The 21,675-nt window shown below is 44.9% G+C and overlaps 2 protein-coding genes and 2 non-coding genes across 6 annotated transcripts in view; 3 read left to right on the top strand and 1 right to left on the bottom strand.

The window, feature by feature from the left end:
* Positions 1 to 885: 885 nt before the first annotated feature.
* On the bottom strand, positions 886 to 2,349 carry L2HGDH (L-2-hydroxyglutarate dehydrogenase). Its single transcript, XM_027855760.1, has one exon. The coding sequence runs from the start codon at positions 2,347 to 2,349 to the stop codon at positions 976 to 978; it is 1,374 nt and encodes a 457-aa protein (XP_027711561.1). The 3' UTR covers positions 886 to 975.
* Positions 2,350 to 2,479: 130 nt separating this feature from the next.
* Positions 2,480 to 2,551, top strand: TRNAD-GUC. Its single transcript has one exon. It is a non-coding gene; the product is annotated as a tRNA-Asp (tRNA).
* Positions 2,552 to 3,187: 636 nt separating this feature from the next.
* On the top strand, positions 3,188 to 3,259 carry TRNAW-CCA. Its single transcript has one exon. It is a non-coding gene; the product is annotated as a tRNA-Trp (tRNA).
* Positions 3,260 to 21,223: 17,964 nt separating this feature from the next.
* Positions 21,224 to 21,675, top strand: part of TMPO (thymopoietin) — a 34,511-nt gene continuing 34,059 nt past the window's right edge. Inside the window, exon 1 of one of the 3 annotated variants that reach the window (XM_027855774.1) lies at positions 21,224 to 21,658. In XM_027855774.1, coding sequence (XP_027711575.1) covers positions 21,356 to 21,658 — 303 coding nt within the window. In that variant the 5' untranslated portion in view covers positions 21,224 to 21,355. The remainder of the gene's footprint in view (positions 21,659 to 21,675) is intronic. The other 2 variants (XM_027855776.1, XM_027855775.1) reach the window with 2 other exon arrangements.

The raw sequence follows: 21,675 nt of genomic DNA, 5'->3' as shown, positions 1-21,675 counted from the left end.
TCAAACTTTCCTATTTCTGCTTCTGAGGGCACTATCCAGGCTCACAACCTAGGTGTCATATTTGACTCACTCCGTATTTGCAACCTGTTGACACATATTGTTGTTTCTACCTTCATAACATCTCTTGCACCCATCTCCTTTCCTCCATAAACTGCCACCACTGTGGTCACCTGGATTATTGCAATTGCCTCCTAAATAGCCACCCTGTCTAAAGTTTCTCCTCACTCCAAACCACCCTCCAGCAGCCAGTGACTTTTTTGAAGCATAGGTCTCCCTGCGACCTCCATCCATTCAATAAACTCTTTTGGCTCCCTTCTGTTTGGCATCTAAAACTCTTCATAACCTAGCCCTTTCCTACCTTCCTAGTCTTCTTGCACTTAACCCTTCTCCCAACACTGGCTCTTTCCCATGACTGGGCTACCCTGGCCTACCTACTACTCCATCAGAGCTCAGTGTAGCTCCCCACTCCTCACCTTTACATTAGCCATTGCCCTTCACTCCTAACTCTGAGAGGCCTTGGCTTCCTTCGGGCCTCAGCTCAATGCCACCTTATGCTGGAGACCTATCCCAGACCCAGAATCTCTCAGGTTACCTTCCATCTACTCTGTAGTTATTTACACGTCTTTCCCCAACAGAATATGAGCTCCTTGAGGGCAGGGACTGTAGTCTTTTTTTTTGTATCCTCAGTACTTAGCACAGTGCCTTTACACAGTAATCAAATCAATTGATCACTTATTTAAACAATTGCATAGTAATCACTGTCAATTTCATAACTGCCAAAAGTGTCCACTTTTATATACACATGCAAATTCTTTAAAAGGATCATAGGTTTTTATTTTATAAAATACTTTCACAGTGCACAATTCACATTTTAGTGTTTTCTGTATACTTAATATCACTACCAATTCTTTCTTCAGAATAACTTAGTCCAGTCATTTCACTGAATTGTCATGAAAAAAAAAAAAACTACACGGTTTATAATTTAAATCTCTGTTCCACTTCATCAGCAATCACTTCGGAGATGGCCAGGGAGGCGGTGGCAGCGGGGGATGGCGCGTTTCTCACGTGGAGAATGCGGGTTCCCAGCACCCCTGCGCCTCCATCGAATACAAAGTCCTCCACGAGGTTTCCGAGGTTGTCCAGGGCCTGGGCTCGGACTCCAGAGGGGCCCCTGACCACGTCCCTGATGGTGATTTCGGGGATGAACTTCTGCAGCTGCTTGATGGTGGCGGGGAGGAAGAAGGCTCGGTACATCTCGCCCAGGCCAAAGGAGACGTTGCCGAGGGCCAGCCTGACCAGGCCGCTGTTTCGGAGCGAGTCCCACGTGTCCTGCGCAGAGAAGTCCAGCAGGCCGTAGCCCTCGCGCTTAAAGGCCAGGACGGCGTTCGGTCCGAGCCAGACGCTGCCGTCCATCCTGGGCGTGAAGTGGACGCCCAGGAAGGGGAAGTCGGGGTTGGGGACGGGGTAAATGTTGCCCCGCACCAGGTGGGTCCTGTCGGGCTGGAGCAGCAGGTAGTCTCCGCGGAAGGGCACGATGACCGGCTGTGGGCTGCAGCCGCTCAGCTGGGACACGCGGTCCGAGTGCAGGCCGGCGCACGTAACCACGAACCTCCCGTGCACGTGGGCTCCGCGGGCGCTGCGCAGCACGATGGGGGCCCCGGGCAGGTCGGGCGCCAGTTGCACGGCGCTCACTTCGAAGCGGGTGAAGAGGGAGCCGCCGGCCTCCTGGAAGTCCTCGGCGAAGGCGGCGGCCACGCGCGTGTAATCCACGATGCCCGTGGAGGGGCACTCGAGCGCCAGCAGGCCGCGGCAGTGCGGCTCCCGGGCCCGGATGTCGGGCGGCTGCAACAGGCGCAGGCCGCACACGTGGTTCTGCAGGCCGCGCTCATACAGGGCACGCAGGCGGGGGAGTTCGGCCCGCTCCACGGCCACCACGAGCTTGCCGCAGCGCCGGTATGGGAGGCCGCGCTGGTCGCAGTAGGCGTAGAGGAGGCCGGCGCCGCGCACGCACAGCTGGGCCTTCAGCGAACCCGGCGTGTAGTAGATGCCACTGTGGATGACGCCGCTGTTGTGGCCCGTCTGGTGTTGAGCCACGCCCGCCTCCTTCTCCAGCACGGCCACGCGGAGGCGCGGCCGCCGGAGGAGCAGGGTCCGGGCCGTGGCCAGGCCCAGGATGCCCGCGCCCACCACCACCACGTCGTAGGTGTCGGGATTGCTGCCGCCGCCGCTGCCCTGCTGCGGCTCCGGCCCCGCCAGGCCTCGGGCCTGCGCCGGGGCACCCAGGCCCCGGAGAAGTCGCGCCACCACGGCGCTCCTCGGAGCCACCATGGCGTCCTTGAGCAGCAGCATGGCGTCCTTCGAAGGCCTAAATGTGCCGGAAGCAGGGCTGCGCCTGGCCGTAACTTCCGGTGGGGGGGCGGGGCAGGAAAGGCCTGGCGCAGCCTTTAACTATGCTGAGAAGAGGAACAACAGCACCAGCTCCTCGTTAGTATAGTGGTTAGTATCCCCGCCTGTCACGCGGGAGACCGGGGTTCAATTCCCCGACGGGGAGAATAAAACGTAATTTTTGCTAAACTGATTTAAATTTAGTTTCTAGGAAAAGGTACCAAACTGGGCACCAACAGTGATAAGTCTGGGGGCCTGTGTGTATAAGTCAGTGAGATGGAGGCCGCGGGCGCCCGCCGCCCTTATACAGAAGGGGGCGGGTCATGGGGGTCGGGGCACAGGCAGCTCTGGGAATGGTGCTTTTCTGGGTCTCGCGCGGCCACCGCAGTAACCAGTACAAAGCCGGGTACCGAGGCGCGGGCCGGGAGGGGGGTGCGCGCGCACCACGGGGAAGGGCGGGGCGGGAGCCCCGGGTGCGCGCTTCGCCTGGGCGGGAAGCGCCAGAAGCCACCTCCCTTTCGCGGAGAGTGGAGGGCGGGAACGTGTCTCTCTCTGTTCCGCCGCCCCCGGCTGAGGAAGTGAGACGCTAGGGCCGGGGCCCGGGAGCCCCCGCGGCCAGGCCAAGAAAGAGCGGGAGCAGCGGGCCCTACTCAGCGTCCCCGCCTAGGCTGGCGGACGGAGAGCGGGATAGCGAGGGAGCCGACGCGCACTGAGCAGGCGCGAGGGCGGGGCGGGAGTGGGAGCGGCCAGGCGGGGCGGGGCGGCGAGGCTCTAAGAGCCCGCGGGCGCCAGAGCCCAGCAGGACCTCGTGGCGCAACGGTAGCGCGTCTGACTCCAGATCAGAAGGCTGCGTGTTCGAATCACGTCGGGGTCAAGGCTTTTTTTTTTTTTTTTTTTTTTTATTGCCTGGGCTGGGATGCTGGACATGCTTTTAACGAGGGGTGCTTCGGGCACCCCACCGGCTCTGCTCCCTGGCTGGGGAGCGGGGCGCAAAACCAGAGAGGGGTGTTTCCAAATTCGCCGATACCCCTCTCCTCCCCAAGTACGGTGGTGGGGGGGAGACAAATAGACTGGACTGAGCGTGGCCGAAGCCGCCGATGCCCTCTGACCCCGCTGCCCCTCGCTCTTTTAACAAACACGTCTGGCGGAGCTCTGGGCAGGGGTCGCCCCATTCACAGTCGGCACCACGGCCCGCGAGTGGACGCTGTGAGAGGTTTCCCCGATGTAATGTACACGTGGTCAGTGAGTGGAGGGGGGAGAGAGAAAACTTTGGGGTTCCTGCTGGTTTGTCACTCCCTGCCTGTGACCTCCACCGTGGGAAACCAGTCACACAAAGAGCAAGACCCTTCCTCGCTGTCACCCCCTTCAGACGTCCTCTCAATAGGTTCCTTGGCAATGGGACTCCGGAGTTTTTTAGGGTTTTTTTTGTATCCCTAGGACATGATAGACTGTTAATAAATGTTTGTTAAATAATTAGCAAATTAATTGATCGACCTGAACTTCTCTGATCCTGGACATGCTGTGACCCCAACTCATCTGAGCAAAGAGCGGCCCAGGCGTGGCCCCAGGAGGCCAGGGAGAGCTTAGGGCATCACCAGGCTGGGAGCAACCTGCGGATAGGCTCTCATGGACTCCCTCTCCTTGCCAAGGTCTGAAGGCCACTCTGCCCACAAGCTGGCAACGTTCCCTGTCCCTTTCCCAGTTCAACTTGGGAGGGTTGGTCCCAGCCCGAGGATGAGAGGGTTGGTGGCCTGTCCTAATCTCTAAGCATCACTTGTAGCCACTGTCAAGGAGGGATAGGAGAGTGAGTGGGCTGTAGCCGCCAGCCCTTCCTCTGTTGTTCCTGTTCCTTTGCCCTTGCATGTCGCCAGGCAAGCCAGGTAGCCTCCACTTTCACATACCAAATAAAAGGGCCTTTTGCTCCCAGTAGTGAGTGATTGGCCCCTCATGTTTTTGTGATCTCTCTTCCAATACAGCAGATCATGAGGGATGTATAACCCCCAAAGTAATGCTTGCTTTTGTTCTGAAGATGGAATTTTTCTCCTGGCCTCTGTCTGTTATTCTAGATAATTAAATTTGACTTCTTGTTGGCAAGGAGTGACAGCATACACAGGACAAGAGAGGGATCCTGAATCTAGAGTGAGTTGGGACATTGGAGGTCCTTGAGTTCAATGCCTGTATTTCACAGACCACGGGACCAGAGATCTGGAGCTAGAAGGGAGCTTGGAATTGTCCAGCCTGGTCCCTTTGTTTTATAGATACGGAAACTACAATCCAGGGCAGCAAAGGAACTTGCCCAAGGTTTCATTGGTGAATTAAGGTTTCATGAAGTGCCTAGGCCAGACTAAGCAGTTAATAAAATGCACTATTTATTTGGCTATCTATCTATCTAAAGCTTACCACTCTTTCCACTTAAACTGCATCCCAATTAATAAGTTTGATTTCAGATGGCCTAGAAATAAGAAGAGGGCTGTGTTCTCAGGGAGGGCCATAATGGTATGATCTGGGATTCATGAATATTTTTCAAATCACATAGCCTTAATTATGATATCAGTCTACATATGTCCCATGTTGGACTCATCTATTCTAATACGACTCCTTGTTCTGGAATGATCTGGGGGGTTAGTATATTATAAGGCCAAGAGGGATGCCAGGTTCTTTCTAGGACCTTATATGAAAGCCACTTTCTCCAGGACATAGTTTCCCCAGGAAACTGTCCCATATGAGTGATTCATTCTAGAGAAACATACTGAAAGTCTGTCTTCCACTTGCGATGCAGCTTGCTACTATATACCCCTCGAGCCCTTGATTGTATATACCACTTTCCACACCTCTTAGCCCTCCACTTCTGCAAAGAAGAAAAGTAAGTAAATTCTTCAAGTGTATGTTTTTTTCTTGATAATTTATTTTTAGTTTTCAACGTTCACTTCCATAAGATTTTGAGTTTTAAATTTTCTCCCCCTCCCTCTCCTTTCACCCCCCCAAGACAGTATACAATCTGATATAGGCTCTACTCATATTAAGCATATTTTCCCATTAATCATGATGTAAAGAATAATTAGAACTAATGCGAGGAACCAAGAAAATGAGGCAATAAAACAAAAGAACAAAGGAAAAGGAGAGCAAATAGTCTGCTTCCATCTGCATTCAGACTCCATAGTTCTTTCTCTAGATGTAGATAGCAATTTCCATGATGAGTCTTTTGGAGATGTCTTAGATCCTTGCATTGCTGTGAAGAGCCAAGTCTATCACAGTCAGTCATCCCACAGTGTGGCTGTTACTATGTACAATGTTCTGGTTCTGTTCATTTCACTCAGCATCAGTTCATGTAAGTCTTTCCAGGTTTTTCTGAAATCTGCCTGCTCATCATTTCTTATAGCACAATAGTATTCCATTACATTCAAATACCACAACTTCTTCAACCATTCCCCAATTGATGGGCATCCAAGTATATGTTTTGGAGACATGTTTCTTATATGGAAGAAATAAATTAAAAAATAATTCATTTCAATAAAAAAATAAGTCACATAGTCTCTTTTTAAAACAAAACTGATTACACAGTAGAATGACAAGTCCCCCTTTCCCCTTCACACCCCTCAGGCCAGCAGCCCCTGCTACCAACAGTGCCCACCTTCCACTCATTTCTTACCATTTGCATTCAGCATCCAACCCCTTGATGCTTCTTGAATACTAAATGTAGTAAATGTGTTTCTTTTGTACAGTATACTGTGTGGGCTGCCATTCTTTGTCAGAGAATATCTAGAACCCCTCAAAGCAAATAGAGGATTCTTGTAGATTTGGGGTAAAAGGCCTTCAGGACTCAAAGGACTCAGTCTCTTTTGATAGAATTTCAGGCACCATGACAAGTTAAGGAGGGATTTTTGCATAAGGAGGTCTCCTCGGGACCAATCCAATCACCGTGTATAGGCAGCTGCCTACTCATACCAGCTGTCCTACTGGAACTGATACTTGGTCCCTCATTTCTTGATCTGTGAATTCTCAAAGAAAAAAATGTAAGAAGTAAGGTTGGTGAAAAGGCATTCAATTCACTGAATAATTGAAATAATTATGAGAATTATGAGAATTAAGGCTCAAGAAACTTAGCCCAGAAAAAAAGACTTGAGAAAGAGTACCTCCCTCCCTTCTTTGCAGAGGTTGGGGAGACTCTGAGTGTGGAAAACCTATATTTTCAGGCTTGGGTTTTTTTTAATCTTTTTAATATTCAATCTTTCTTTTCCTATTTCTTGTTTCGAGGTTGGCTTGATGAAGAATTGAGGAGATAGAAGAATATATTCAGAAAAGAAAGTGATATAGAAATGAAAGATACTAATATTTTTTTAGAGTAAATGCCTATTGGAATAGGGGAGAAAAGAAGAAGCATTCAAAAGAAATCAACTAATTTATAGATCATGTTAAATGGGCAAATTGTGCTTTGGAGGAGTGAGAGAAATATGAGAGGGGAGGAATAGAATCCAATAACAAAACTATTCCTTCTTTAAAGAAAGAGAATTTAAAAAGCTATATTTGAAATCAGCTATCCCCATAAGTAAAATTGCTCCCTTCCTACCTTGCAGCATGTATTATCTCATTAAACTATTTTAATATCATAAACTAAAATTATTCCCAAAAAAAGTTGGCAATTGGAGTAATTTTTCTTATCAAAAGAACAAAAAACCCTTTCATTTTAATATATTTATGACATAAATCTTATACTTGCCATAACATTGTTTTGGATAACATCTATTTTCTCAGCTAAGAAATTGGTAAGAGGCTTTACATGTATGGTTTGCAGAACAAAAAGATACTCGCAAGTGCCAAACGTTGACATCCTACCACTGAGAAGAGCCAAGGACAGACCTGTGCTTTAAGGATATCCCTTTGGCAACTAGGTGGAAGCTGCATTCCTGGTGAGATAGAAGGACGAGCAAGGCAAAGGGACCCATTTGGAGGCTATTTCAGTAGTCCAGGAGAAAAATGTTAAGAGGCTGAACTAGAAGAACTTATATGAATGGAAGGAAAGGAAATGGATGCTAGAATCCATTTTAACAATGTGATCCAAATGAACAGTGTGAGCATTTACACCTCAAACATTGGAAAACTTGATTTGTAGTTTTGTTGACTGAGAACTTAAGAAAGTGATGGGGAAAATGTAAATGCAAAGGAAACTTAAAAGTGAGCCACACCGTACATTTCCCTCCCACTACCATCCCCCCTTAAAAAAATTTACCAGTGCACCCCTATGACAACTTCAGGGGATGGTAGAATTAAGTCTTGAAAGTTGGCTTTTCTGGGGGTTTTGTTTGTTTGATTTTTAAAGTTTGGAGATATCTCTGTATGTTTGTGTGTTGGAGGGAAGAAGCCGGGAGGTTGGGAAAGATTGAAAACACAGAAAGAGGAAGATTCGGGGGGCAGGCAGCCAGGGGAGACAGGAGGGGATGGCATCAAGAGTACAAATACAACTGTCATTGCCAAAACTGGATAATTAGCAGAATGTATATTACCATGCAGGCAAGCTGGCTCATAATTACCAAAGGCTCGTGAGAATGGTCAATTCGAAGTTAAAGATAAAGATAAAAGAACTCCCATGACTAATTCTCTGAACTAAGAATTGGGACACATAGTCTCATAACAGATAATCCCCTTTGAAAAACCTCCTGCACTTTGTTTTCTTGGAATGAATACTTCCCTGGGAAATCTAGGACCTATAGTCACCACAGCTACAGCTGGCCAAAATAGAGAATTCTACTGTAGATAAATATATATGCTAGTGAAAGTTGGGAAATTTTGGAAAGGAGGAGCGGGAGACTAGGGGCAAGGAAGACTAGACATAACAATGGAGATGCTAGGAATTCCTGCTGTGGCCCCGAGGAGCAGCATCTGTGCCAGAGGGGAAATGAGTTTCTGTTGGCCAGAGGCAAAGGCCCAAGATTTTCACCAAAGGGTCAGGATGTCTCCCTGCACGGGTGAGTGTCCTGCCTGCACGGTCATAGCAAGAGAACCCTGTGCTCACTGGCAAACCCGGCAGGGCCTGTTGGGGAGTCTGTCCTTAGAGAGGGGAAGGGGGGATTATGGGTTGTCATCAAGACTGCAATTTACTTGTGATCTTAGCTCAGTCAACAGTAGGGCTAGATCTCATTCATTTGGTTGTCTCTCCCAAGCTATTTGCATTTAAATGTTTATCTCTAGTTGTGCCATGAAAAACCTGGTTTTATGTGAAAGGAGCACATTTGAAGCCTATGGGAGATATTGAGGGAAACTGGCAGGGGATCAGGAGGCCTGGGGGAGGCCTTTTCCTTGATCCTAAAACTGTAATATAAAGCTCTGAATGTAGAATCAGGAAGGACTGGATTGAAATCCTACCCCAGACACTTGCTGGTATAGTGCCTGACAATGCTTAATTAATGCTTTTTTCTGTTTACTTATTCCTAGCTGTGTGATCATGGATAAGTACTTTCCCCTCTTTAAACCTCAGTTTCCTCAAGTGCAAAATAAGGATAATACCACCTACCTCACAAGGTCGATATGAGAATCATATAAGACAGTGTATAAAGTTTGGCAAATCTCAAAGAGTTACATAAATGTGACCTGTAATGACAATGGTCATTAGAAATGGCCCTGCAATTTAACTTGTTCTAGTTTTTTTTTAAATTTTTAATGTTTAACTTATTTTCAATTAAGCAGCATTTATCCTCTCTCCCTCCTACCACCACCCCCATTAAGAAAAGAAAAACAAAACCCTTGTAATAACTATGCATAGCCAAGCAAAGCAATTTCCCTCATTAGACATGTTCAAAAATTGTTGTCTTATGCTGCATCTTGAGTCCATGACATCTCTATCAAGAAATGGATAGGGCAGCTAGGTGGCAAAATGGATACAGCAGTGGCCGTCCAGTCAGGAGGGCATGAGTTCAAATCCAGTGTCAGACCAGACATTTGACGCTTACTAGCTGTGTGACCCTGGGCAAGTCACTTAACCCCAATTGCCTTGCCAAAAAAAAAAAATGGATAGCATGTGGTCTTCTGGAATCATGGTTGGTTATTGCATCAATTAATAGTTCTACAATCTTTCAAAGTTGCTTTTCTTTATAATGTTGTTGTTATTATATAAACTTCTCTTGGGTCTATTCACTTTACATCAGTTCATGTAAGTTTTCTCAGATTTCTTTGAAACTGTTCATTTCTTATGTTGCAGTAATATTTCTTTACATTTATATGCCATAATTTGTTCCATAATTCCCCAATTGATGGGAACCCCACATTTTCCAATTCTTTGCCACCACAAAAAGAGTTACTATAATTATTTTTGTCGATAAAGGTTTTTTTTTGTTTTGTTTTTATAAAATTTCTTTGGGAAAAATGCCTAATAGTGGTATCAATGGGGCAAAGGGTGTGTGCAGTTTATTGACTTTGAGGATTCAGTTCTAAATTGCTTTCCATTGTTGAACTGATTCATAACTCCACCAACAGTACATTGGTATACCTGTTTTCCCACAGCCCCTCCAACATATCATTTTCCTTTTTTATCATCTTTGTCAAGCTTATGGCTCTGACCTGAATTCTCAGTTTTTTTTTTTAATCTGCCATTTCTCTTAATTATTAGCCATGTGGATCATTTTATATGGTTATTGATAACTTGGATTTCTGTTTTGAAAACTGTTCATATCTTTTGACCATTTAATCCATTGGTGAATGACTCTTGTTTTTACACATCCAAATCAATTCAGTGGCTTAAAACTGTTTAGACTTTTGGTATACTATATATCTTGGATAGGAGACCTTTGTCAGACAAACTTGCTGAAAAGATTTTATTTTTCCCTCAGTACCTTTTTACATATAATTCTTCCTGATTACTTCTAATTTTAACTTCAGTGGTTTTGTTTGTGCAAAAGCTTTTTAATTATATACAAGTGGAATTGTCCATTTTATTTTCTGTGGTCCTCTATCTCTTTTGGTCGTGGACTCTTTCACTATCCATATTTGCAAAAGGCATAATCCTTCTTGCTGCTCATTTGTTTATGATGTGACTAAGTCATGTAGAGAGATGGAGTTATAAAAGGAAAGTCAACTCACGAAGCATTGGAGGCTCTCAATAACTAAATTCTGGCAAGAGTGACAAAGGATTTTGATGCAGAAGAAGATGGAAATATGCGTAAAGAATCCAATGAACTGCACCAGGAAGTTATAAGTGAAGTTATCGCATTTCTGAAGGCCATGAACAAGAGACAGATAAAAGCAAGGATAGGTAACAAATGATAAATACGGAAGGTCCCAAACATTCAGAAGGCTAAAGTCAATATGAGTTTTTGATAAATGCTAATGACAAATGAAAAGGGTTTCTGAAATTAGGTTTGAGGACAAGATTGAGGAAAGGATCAGATCCTTGCTTGAGGAAGCTGGAAAGATGATGATAAATCAATTAGCCAAGGGAGAAGTCCTAGGTTCATCTTTTGCTTCTCTTTTTTTCCACCAAGGAGAATGATTTCAGACTAGAAAGGATAGGACAAAAATGGATAACAGAATATTAGAAGATGAACGAAGAGATTGATTGTAAAAGAGGATTTAACAAACTTCAGTCAGTTCCTTTAATAAGTTCCCCTGGACTAGAAGAAGTGCTTGCACACAGTAGGTACTTAATAAATGTTTATGGACTATCTCCCAGGGTACTAAAGGAATATATAGACATGATTACTAAACTAAAACTGACTGATTGTCTCTTGGAAGAATTCTGGAGAACAAGAGTTGACTTGAGACCAGAGACAAGCAAATATCTCATTTTTTAAAATGAGAAAGATAGATACTTCAAAATACTGTATAAGCTGATGAACTTGATTTATATTCCTGGCAGAATTCCTAAATTTATTATTATATTGTAAACAATAAGAAAGAACCAATGTGATCATGAATGAAGGAATGAAAAAGCATTTATTAAGTGCTTATTATGGCAGCAAAATGAAACAATAGATAAAGTGTTGGACATGGAATCAGGAAAATGTGAGTTAGGTTCCTATCTCAGGCCCTCCATATGTGACCCTGGACAAGTTATTAACCTGTCGTGGCTGATTTCCTCACCTGTAAAATGATAATAATAATAACCCCTAACTCAACAGTGCTGTTGTGAGGATCAAACCAGATAAAGTATTTATTAAACACTTACTGTGTATGCCAGTCACTGTGCTAAGTGCTGAGGATATAAATACATGCAAGAAGAACAGCTGCTGCCCTCAAAGAGCTTTCATTCTAATGGCTGAAGGTAACTTGCTGAGCATTCTGGAAAGCAGGAGCATTAGGGAAGAAAAGCAGAGGGGAATAATATATGTGAAGCTCTTTTCAAACCTTAAAGCTATATAAATGTTAGCTATTATTGCATGCTAAGCCCTGAGGATACAAGTAATAAAAGTAAGACAGGCCTAGCTCTCTAGAAGCTTAACTGGGAGAGAAAGTAGAATGATAGGATGGAAAAGGCTCAGAGTTCCCTGAGATGTGAAGGGCAGAGGCAGAGTAGTTGAAGACCTGGTATGAATAATTTTGAGACCCCAGCTCAATTTAATCAGTATTCACTTAGCTCATGGTGATTTATAGGTACCAGTGATCGTCTCTGAGTAAGACCAATAGGATAGAATTGAGTTAGAATAGGAGTTGTGTAAGGTAGGATTAATTAGCCTACTATGTATTGATGATTATATTGCTTTTAACTGATTTATAGAATAGATTTATGCATATAAATCTGTTTCATAACAACTTGTGTATTAGTCTTGCTTTTTTCACCTCTATGAATGTACTAGAAGAGCTATGTTCTGAAAAAGCAGAGTTTCCCCCATGTTCTATGTTATTTCACATCTAGTAACTGTTTGTGGAAAGTCTCAGAGCCCTGGTGACTAAATATTGATGAAAGGTTAATTAATTTTTAATTATAATCAGTTACCAGTATTATTCAGTTAAGTGAGTCACATAAGTTTTTTGTTCCCCAATGCACATAAAAGTTATATTTATACTATTCTGTAATCAATTAAGTGTACAGTAGTATGTCTACAAAGACAATATACATACTTTAATTAAAAATATTGTTTAAAAAAAGTTAACCGTCATCTGAGCCTTCAGCTAATCAGGTAATCTTTTTGCTGGTGGAGGGTCTTGCCTTGATGTTGATGGCTACTGACTGATCAGAGTGGTGGTTGCTGAAGGTTGGGGAGGCTGTGGCAATTTCTGAAAATAAGACAATGAAGTTTGCCCCATCTACTGACTCTTCCTTTCATTTGAACACTTAGAGGCTATTGCAGTGTTATTAACTAGCCTAATTTCAATATTGTTGTGTCTCAGAGATTAGGGAGGCCAGAGTAGGGGGAACTGCTGGTTGGTGAAGCAGTCAGAACAATATACAACAATTATCGATTAAGTTCATGTTATATGGGCGTGTTAGTGGCACCCCAAAACAATTACAATAGTAACATCAAAGATCACTGATCACATATCACCTTAACAGACATAATAATGAAAAATTGTGAAATATGTAAAGAATTACCTAAATGTGACAGGCACAATGTGAGTACCTGCTGTTGGAAAACTGGCACTGATAGGTTTGCTTATGTCAAGGTTGACACAAACCTTCAAATTGTAAAAAACAAACAAACAGACAAACAAACCAAAATACAATCCTCAATATATCAGGAGCACAATAAATTGAAACACAATAAAACAAGGTATGCCTGTCCTGAACTAACTAGGAAAAGTGGGTGGACCTCATTAACCTGAAGACAGATATGATCTTTCATTGGCTGCAGAACACGTCCATCATTTCTGCTCTAAAAATAAGCTGAGAACTGAAAGTATCTCTTTGTGGCCTTAGTACCAAGAAGAACAGGTTTTGAAAAAAGAAAAGAACCATGCTTGGATCTGGCAGGGTCAGTCCTGAGAAGACAAAAGCCAGGGAATGATGGTAAAGGAATTTAAGGTCATGTGGATGGTGGTGAAGCTAGGCCTAGCCTGGATCATGAACAAGAGGTGAAGGAGCTTGCTTCACAAAAGAGTAGAAGAACTTACACAAGTGGCTCTTGAAAATGACAGCTGAGATTGAGAGGTGGATCTCGGCCTTGCAGTCTGCTCTAGAAACAACTCAACTGTATCTTAGGACAGATTTTCTGAGCTCTACAAACACATCCATGCTTTGTACTGGCTGCTTTTTGTGTTTCCCTAGCATCCTCTCTGGGTTTACTCCCCCAGGTTTAGCTGGGTCCATCTGCTGGAATCCCTATGAGCAGCTACAGCCTTCCCCCACCCCCACTGGGCCCTAGCTCAGTTTTTTCAGAACAGGTGAGGACCCCCAGCCTAGGACAGCAGGTTAGGTAATCACAGGGACAGCTGCTGCAGAGGGTTCTAGGAGTAACCCTCTGGGTGCCTGCTCCTACTCACACCACAGCTCTGAGCTGCTGTGCTCTTTGAGAACTGTGGTCATGCCTGTTGTCCTAGGAGGTTCTTGCTCTATGATGATATTATTTATTTGTTTAACCAGATCTGTGATTTCATCAGTGTAGGAAACACTGGGTAAAAAATTTCTTCTGTCAACATAGAACAATCTTAATTTATAAACTGCAAAGTAAGTGCCTAAATTTATAGTCTGAGAGTTTCTGGGGGCAGAGAAATCAAGTGACTTGCCCAGAGTCACATAAGCCAGTATGTGGCAAAGGCAAGACCTGAACCCAGGGCTGCCTGGTGCAGAGATCAGTTCTCTATGACAACAGGCAGCTTCTGTCAGTGTTAGTATTGTGAGAGTTTTATGGTCTGTGTGCTTCTCCTTAACAATCAAGCCAGTAGACTCAGTTAACTTTTAGAAAAGACATTTGCTCAAATGGCTAGGCCCAACAGCAGTTACAAACCATTCCCTGTTCCTCCTTCCTAAAGATGCTCCAGCCAGTCACCCTTTCAAGACTCAGATGAGTATAACTGGGTTGGGATTTGGCAGTAATCTGTGCCCTGGAGCAAATTCATTGTCATTTCCTTTTGTATTTGAGCAGGTAGACCCCTTAGAACTCTTCCAAGGTACAGAAAGATTCCGGGTATATCCGAACCACTTTCTCTTTAGTTCCAAAGTCTTGGTCTCAGTTACTCTCCTTCTATCTGGTTTATATTTAAATAGGGCTAAGCCTTACATCTTCCCTAGAGGCAGCTTAGAGTAATGGATGGAGCACTGACTTTAGAGTGCCCGAACTGTAGTTTCGATGGCGGCCTGAAGCAGTCTGAAACCTGGGCGAGTCATTCAATTTATCAGAAGCCCAGGCAATTCTAATTCAGGTTACCCACCATTCATTGGCTAATTTGTTGACATTCATTAGTGGAGAGTAAAATTACAAGTGGGGCAGCTAGCTGGCTAAGTGGATAGAGCACTATGCTTGGAATCAGAAAGACTCATCTTAATAAGTTCAAATCTGGCCTAAGATATTTACTAGCTATGTGGTACAGTGAATAGAGCGCTGACCCTGGAGTCCAGAGGACCTGGATTCGAATTTGACCTCAAACACTTATTAGCTGACGGCTAGTTACTTAACCCAGTTTACCTCAGTTCCTCATCTGTAAAATGAGTTATTAGCTGACGGCTAGTTACTTAACCCGTTTACCTCAGTTCCTCATCTGTAAAATGAGCTATAGAAAGAAATGGGAAACCACTCCAGTATCTCTGACAAGAAAACCCCGAATGCGGTTAGCAAGAGTAGGACACAACTGAAATGATTCAACAACAAAATTTCAAGTCCCTAGCCAAAAAGCAAACAAAAAAAGCTATTATGGAATCACAGAGGCTTAGAGCCTTTAGAGCTTTTGTCTTAAATGCTCTTTGATTTTTTAATACTTCAATTATGTCCTAATAATCCCATGCTTTATAACCTGGCCTTTTCCCACCTTTTTTAGTCTTCTTGCAGATTCCTTTCCCTCCGCACGCCCTACAAGCCAGTCCTCCCATCTCTTTACGCTGGCTGCCCCCAATGCCCTGAATGTTTTTATTCTTCATCTCTCCTTTTTGGAATCTCTGCTTTCCTTCCAGGTTCAGCTCAGATGCCATCTTTCCCATGAAGATGTTCTGATCTACCGGCTATTAGTCCCTTCTCTTCTCTTGTATGGATTCTGTATATATCTGTATGTTCACATGTTGCTTCCCCCATTAGAATGTAATCTTCAGGGCTGAGATGAATTCACTTTTGTATCCATGCTTAGCATAGTTCCTGGCATATAGTAGGTACTTAATAGTTGTTAAATGATTATGATTTTCATTTTGAATTTTTGTTATTCTTGAAAGTTAATATTGTTAACAATTGAAATTGTATGTATACATCCCAGAAGGTTTAGATAAGTATGACAATGGAAAGAACCATGCCTTCTTTACTTTGTTATTATTTGCACCCAATTCTTGTATTTGTACACACCATGGGAGCTTAAATAAAGCCATTAATAAAGAAATAAATTTGGAGAAACTTGAAGTGGGAAAGGACATTAGAGATGGTATAGTCCAGGGACAGCTAGGTGGCTCAGTGGATAGAGCACTAGGCCTGAAGTCAGGCACTCCATTCTAGTTGGGATGTCCTGTTAAAATGTTCTTCCTTCTATTGAGTTAAAATAGGATGCCCTGGAAATTCCATCCATTGGCTTAATCCTCTGCTCCAAGTTTAATTCCTCTCCCATTCTGCTTTCCCATCACTATAGATACAGGCAACCAGCCAAACATTTGGAACGTTGCTTAAATGTTGGACCCCTTATTCTGGAGTTTTAAATCTAATGACCTGTTCCACTCTTGTTGTTATTCATCCTTCATTTTTCTAAGAGGACCAGTGACATCACGGGTGATGTCTTGACTTACATGTGAATTGTATTTAAGTGAGGCAGAACTGCACAAAGTGATCAGCCTCACTGTCTCCCTCCCAGAGTCATCAAAGTCCAGTGGCAAGACACAAGCCAAGATGACTGTCAATGGCCTGGGAGGCAGTGAATGATCTTGGCATCTTTGATGTCTGACCAAAAGTGCTCCACAGGGCCTGCTTCAGCCGTCTTCGTGGCCATCAGAATGAACTGTTGTATTTGCCCATTCTGTATCTGCCCATTCTAGCAGAGGAAGTCTTCACGTGCTTGGGGTAGACATCCCCCTAATTCACTGACAGGTTTTAGGCCTGTAGGTTACCCTCAGCCTGGTTTATCCTGTCTGCCATGATGGTTTTACTGGTGTGTGGCTGCTGTGCATGCCACAGTTTTTTGGAGCCACAGGTGAAGGTAGACACCAAAGGTGGATGAGCAGCCCTGAAGAGGATTCAGCAGCCCTCACACGAGAGGTGCTCGTCCTCCTTGAACACCCCATACACTTCACCTGTCAGACTAGTGTAAAGATGAAGACATTTTTAATATATATCATTCAGGAAACCCTAGCTGGGAAGGTTTTGTTAGGATTCCAACTCCTTGATACAGAAATCCTTATAGTGACTTTTTTTGGAAACAGATCATCACAAAGGCTGTAGCCAAGCAAACCTGGGGCCACCTGTGTGGTCACATTTTAAATCATCTCAGACATAAGAATGAGCTTTTGCTTCTGCCACAAAGGGACCTGAGGGACATCTGCTCCATGTTTACATAGCTAAACTATATTTTTCCTTTGTGTTCCATAGACCTTCACTGTTGGCTTTAAGGGCGTTCTACTATATATCTATTCAGAGAAATGTCTGGCTACGTAGGTAAGTTTTACCCTAAGGGTACAGTAAGATAAAGGATTTTCCCTGGGGATTAACCAGCTGGCAAATTTCCTGACAAAAAGAAGAGTCCTTGTGAAACATCTGTAGGTACTTAGTTACTCCAGGATCAAATTATCCTCCAAACAAAAGAGCTTTCCATATCAAAACTGTAGAGTAGTAGGAAATCGGGAGAGTTATCAGGCTTTAGCAATAATAATACTAAATACCATCACAATGAAACTGTTGTATTCCAGCAGCCCTATAAATAGTGCAAGTGTTATTTCCATTTTACAAATACAGAAACTGAGTCTCAGAGATTAAATAACTTACCCGTAGTCACACAGCTAATCAGTACTAAAGACCAGACTCTACACCAGGTATCCTGACGACAAGTCACCACTTTGCCTCTTAATATTTCCAAACTCCTGGCTCCCACCTTCACCAGGAACCTTCTCCAGATATTCTCTATGGCCTGTTCCCCTGGCCTGATGCCTTTGTGATATTTATCAGATAACAGAAAACATGGCCCCTACTCGGGCAGTGCACACCAGTCTATTGATTAAATCTTTAGAAACTAGCTAGGGTCAGAAGTTAAGTTGATGATCGTCCAAAGAGAAGTAAAGAGGAATGTGGTAGGTCACACATTACAAACAGTTATGCAGCAGTTTTAGTATAAAGGATGTCATCAGAGAAATATATGACCAAAAACAGGTGGGCCAGTCTCATAGCCACAGTGAGCAGCTGCCCATGGACTGCACACATGCTCCCTCCGTATCCATGGAATGACAGAAGAATGTGAGGAAGGCCCCAGCACACTGGGCAAATCCCACAGTGGCAGAATCATGTAAAAGAATATGGACAAGAGTCATACAGGATAGGTAGGTGTAAATGAGCAACTCAGGTCGGAAGGATTGGGTCTTGACACATCCACAGGTCTTTTGCATTTGATCTGCTTGAGCTGAGCTTCTGCTCCTTGAGCTCAGGTTTCCAGTGACAAAATTCCTTTCAACTTCTTTCCGTTCCTATCATGACAATCTTGGTCCACTAATTACCCTGGAGGGGAAAAGACCAAAAGGCACCGGGTGGAGCAGGTAATCTTTATCTTCTTGTTCTGCCTCCAATATAGCTGACAGCCATCTCCACACCATCATTATCACTTATTTGCCTAGATAATTCAATTGATTTAAAACTATACTTCTCCTGTGGCTAGACTAGGCTTAATTTATACTCTGGATTAAGAGTTTGGTAAAGAGCCCTGATTATAACCTGAAGGTTTCTCAGGGCTGTGTAGAATATCAGATGTACTACTTATTAAGTCAGTTAACTATAGTTATCTTTTCATGGACCTTTATTTGATCCTGTAATTTTTTATTATTAAAATTTGGGCTCTTTCAAACTACAACTGTGTGACCTGCATATAACTTAAGCTGCCACTCTTATCATGGTGGGATACACAGGAAATGAGTTTGGAGCCCAAAGGCTGCTCTTTTTCTTTTTTTTTTTTCCTTAAAGGGAAGCTTTGTTCTGACCATCAACTGTTCAAAACAATTATAAACATCCCAGTTCCAAATGTTGTGGATATTTGAGGAAGATTTAGTAATACAGTTTTGTCAAAAGTTTAAGAGTACTTAGAAGGGCTTCATGCTAGAAGTCAGAATTTTTCTAGTAATTTTTTCTTTCAAGAGTTTTATTGAAGCTTTAACAAAATAATAATCATGTCCCAATACTACTCCACACAAAACCCTGCTTTGTGATTAAATACAGTTAACAATGATAGCTAACATAAAGTGCTTTACACATAGCATCTTATTTGATCCTAACAACAATCCTGTGATGTAGAAGATGTTGGTGTCTGTTTTACAAATGAGGAAACTGAGGCTGAAGGTTAAATAACTTACCCAGGGTTACACAGCTATCAAGTGTCCAAGACAGATTTTGAACTCGTGTCTTTCTGGCTCCAATTTTTACAATTTGCCATGTACATTAACCACATCTGACTGCATGTGCTTTGTTGCCCACCCATGGTTCCCTTCTGTAAAATGAGATTTTTCATCATCAGCCCTTTAGAGTCAAGATCAGTCATTGCTCTGAGTTCTAATGCCTTTTTAATGGCGCTCTTCAGTTTTGGAGATCATTATAAATGTTGCTTTCACCTTAAAGATTCTTCCAAAGTCTTCCCAAATTTTTCCCAGCCATTTCCTAATGTATGGGAGCCCAATTGGCTTCTAGTTGTTTTGCTAACAAAAAGTGCCTCTAGGAATTATAGACAGGTTTCTACTACTGGCCTCCTTTGGGTTTATTCCCAGTAGAGGAATCTCTGGATCAAACAGGTTAAGATCTTTGAAGCCGGAGTGTTTTTAATTTTGTTTCTGGTGTTCCAGTGCCTGAGAAGCAGTTCTGTGGAAAGGCAGTCAGCTTCAAGTCAGGAAGATCTGGGTCCAAATTTTACATAGGCGAGTTACTGATCCCAGTGTCCTGGATCAGATGTATCAAATACAAACAGAAACAGAGTCACTAAATTCTGTTAAGTGTAGCCTCCTTCTTTTAGAATGTAAGCTCCTGGAGAGGTTTACTTTTGTATTTTTATCCCTTGACTTCACACTTTGTGCTTAGTATTTTTCATTCATTCATTCATTGAACTCACCTCAACTCCCTCAATCCATGTGGAACAGCTACTGTGCAACAGTTTATCTTAGAAAATAGGTAGTTCTTTTAAGACTATACATTTGTGAAAAAGTATAGACCAGTACTAGTAGAGGAAGTTTCTTTATATGAAAGTTCCCTATACCAATGAAATCACAGGTGCCAGTCCCTATTGCAAAATTTCCCCAAGAAGGAGAATTTAGCTTTGCATTGTCTTCTTAAATTTACTTTGACAGATGGCCTGTTAAGATAGAAAGGGGAACCTCTGACCCCGGAAGACCAGCATCTAACCAAGTAACACTTCTGGACACATGCTGGCTTTATGAGCTTGTCCACCCTGAGTTAGCCATTTCACCTCTAGGCAGCCCCTCTGAGCAGCAGGGAACGTGCAGCCCTCCACCCAGTCTTCCTTTATGGGGAGCTTCTTATGTCAACGACAGGTGCAGCCCCTGTCCTCTTGTATTTAGTGATCTGGGGAGGAATCCTTGTTTAAATAACAAAAGTAACTATTCCAATAGAATTGGTTTCCTCTCTGATCTTATGTATTTAGTGCATGTAAAGTCATTATTCTGAAAAGGGGTCCCAGACCCAAAAAAGGTTAACAACCTCAGCCCTAGTAAAATGCCTCTCCCTCCCCTCTCTGCAATCTCAGACCCCTCCTACCCGAGCTCTCACCTTATCTGGTGGGGGGCTGGACCTGCCAGACAGCATACACCCCTTCCCCTTAATCTGTGATCCAAACTGGCCTCAGACACTGACTAGCTGCGTGACCCCGGGCAAATCACTTCCCTTCTGCGCCTCAGTTTCCTCATCTGTAAAGTGTGGGGGTTGGCCTCTTGACAGCCTCTTAGGTTCCTTCCAGCTTTAGGTTTGTGTTCTCAAGCCGAATGGCGTTCAATAAACTGTGACGGACTGATTAATGAAGGGCTTTAAAGCCCTAGCCAGCCCGAGATCAGTGACGACCCCACGATCTCACCTCACTTAACCTTTCTCTGCCTCAGTTCCCTCGTCTGTCAAAGGGGGACCCTGAGCTCCCTGCCAGCTCTAGGTCTGGGATGTCGTCCGCCCTCTCTGCAGTGACCCTAAGCACCTAGGTCCCTTGAACTCCGTGCCTCGGTTTCTTCATCTGTAGAAGAGGCCACGGAGTGTTGTACATCAGTGACCCCACGGTCACTCTGGCACACAGCAGGCGCCTAACGGATGCGGTTGCCCCTTCTGGCGGCGGTGCTGGGCCGGCCTAGGCCCCGGGGGCTCGGGCCGGAGGCCGGCCAGGGCCCGAGACGGCGGCTCCCGCCTGCGCGCCTTTCAAACTGCGTGTCTCGAGGTCCGGGCATCGCCGCTAATGGAACCCGCGCGACGCCGCGGGCCAATGGGCGCCGCGCTTCCTGCCGCCGCCGGCCAATGGCGAGGCGCGTTCTTGGGGCGTGGGCGGCGCGGGCGTCTCTCCGCGCTCGCCCGGAGAGAGTCTGTGTGTGTGAGTGAGAGAGAGCGGAGCTGCTGGGGCAGGGCGCGCGCGGCCGGGCTTCCTGCAGCCTCTCGCTCCTGCTCCGTCCACTCGAGCGCCAGGCGCCGCGGCTCGCACCCATCTCGTGAGGCCCCGGGAGGCGCCGGACGCGGCCACCGAGGAGATGCCCGAGTTCCTGGAGGACCCGTCGGTGCTGACGAAAGACCGGCTCAAGACCGAGCTGCTCGCCAACAATGTGACGCTGCCGGCGGGCGAGCAGCGCAAGGACGTCTACGTGCAGCTCTACCTGCAGCACCTCACGGCGCGCAACCGGCCCGCGGCGCCGCCCGCGCAGCCCCCGCCGCCGGCCCCGGCCACCAACAGCCGCGCGCCCCCGGACTTTTCCAGCGACGACGAGCGCGAGCCCACGCCGGTGCTGAGCGCCGCGGGCCGCGGGCGAGGAGGAGGAGGCGCCGCCGCCGGAAGGGTACGGACCCCCCCCCC

The sequence above is a fragment of the Vombatus ursinus genome, unplaced genomic scaffold (assembly GCF_900497805.2).
Source record: "Vombatus ursinus unplaced genomic scaffold, bare-nosed wombat genome assembly UNPS02011334.1, whole genome shotgun sequence".
Classification (NCBI taxonomy): Eukaryota; Metazoa; Chordata; class Mammalia; order Diprotodontia; family Vombatidae; genus Vombatus; species Vombatus ursinus.
This window is presented reverse-complemented; position numbering and strand designations above follow the sequence as displayed.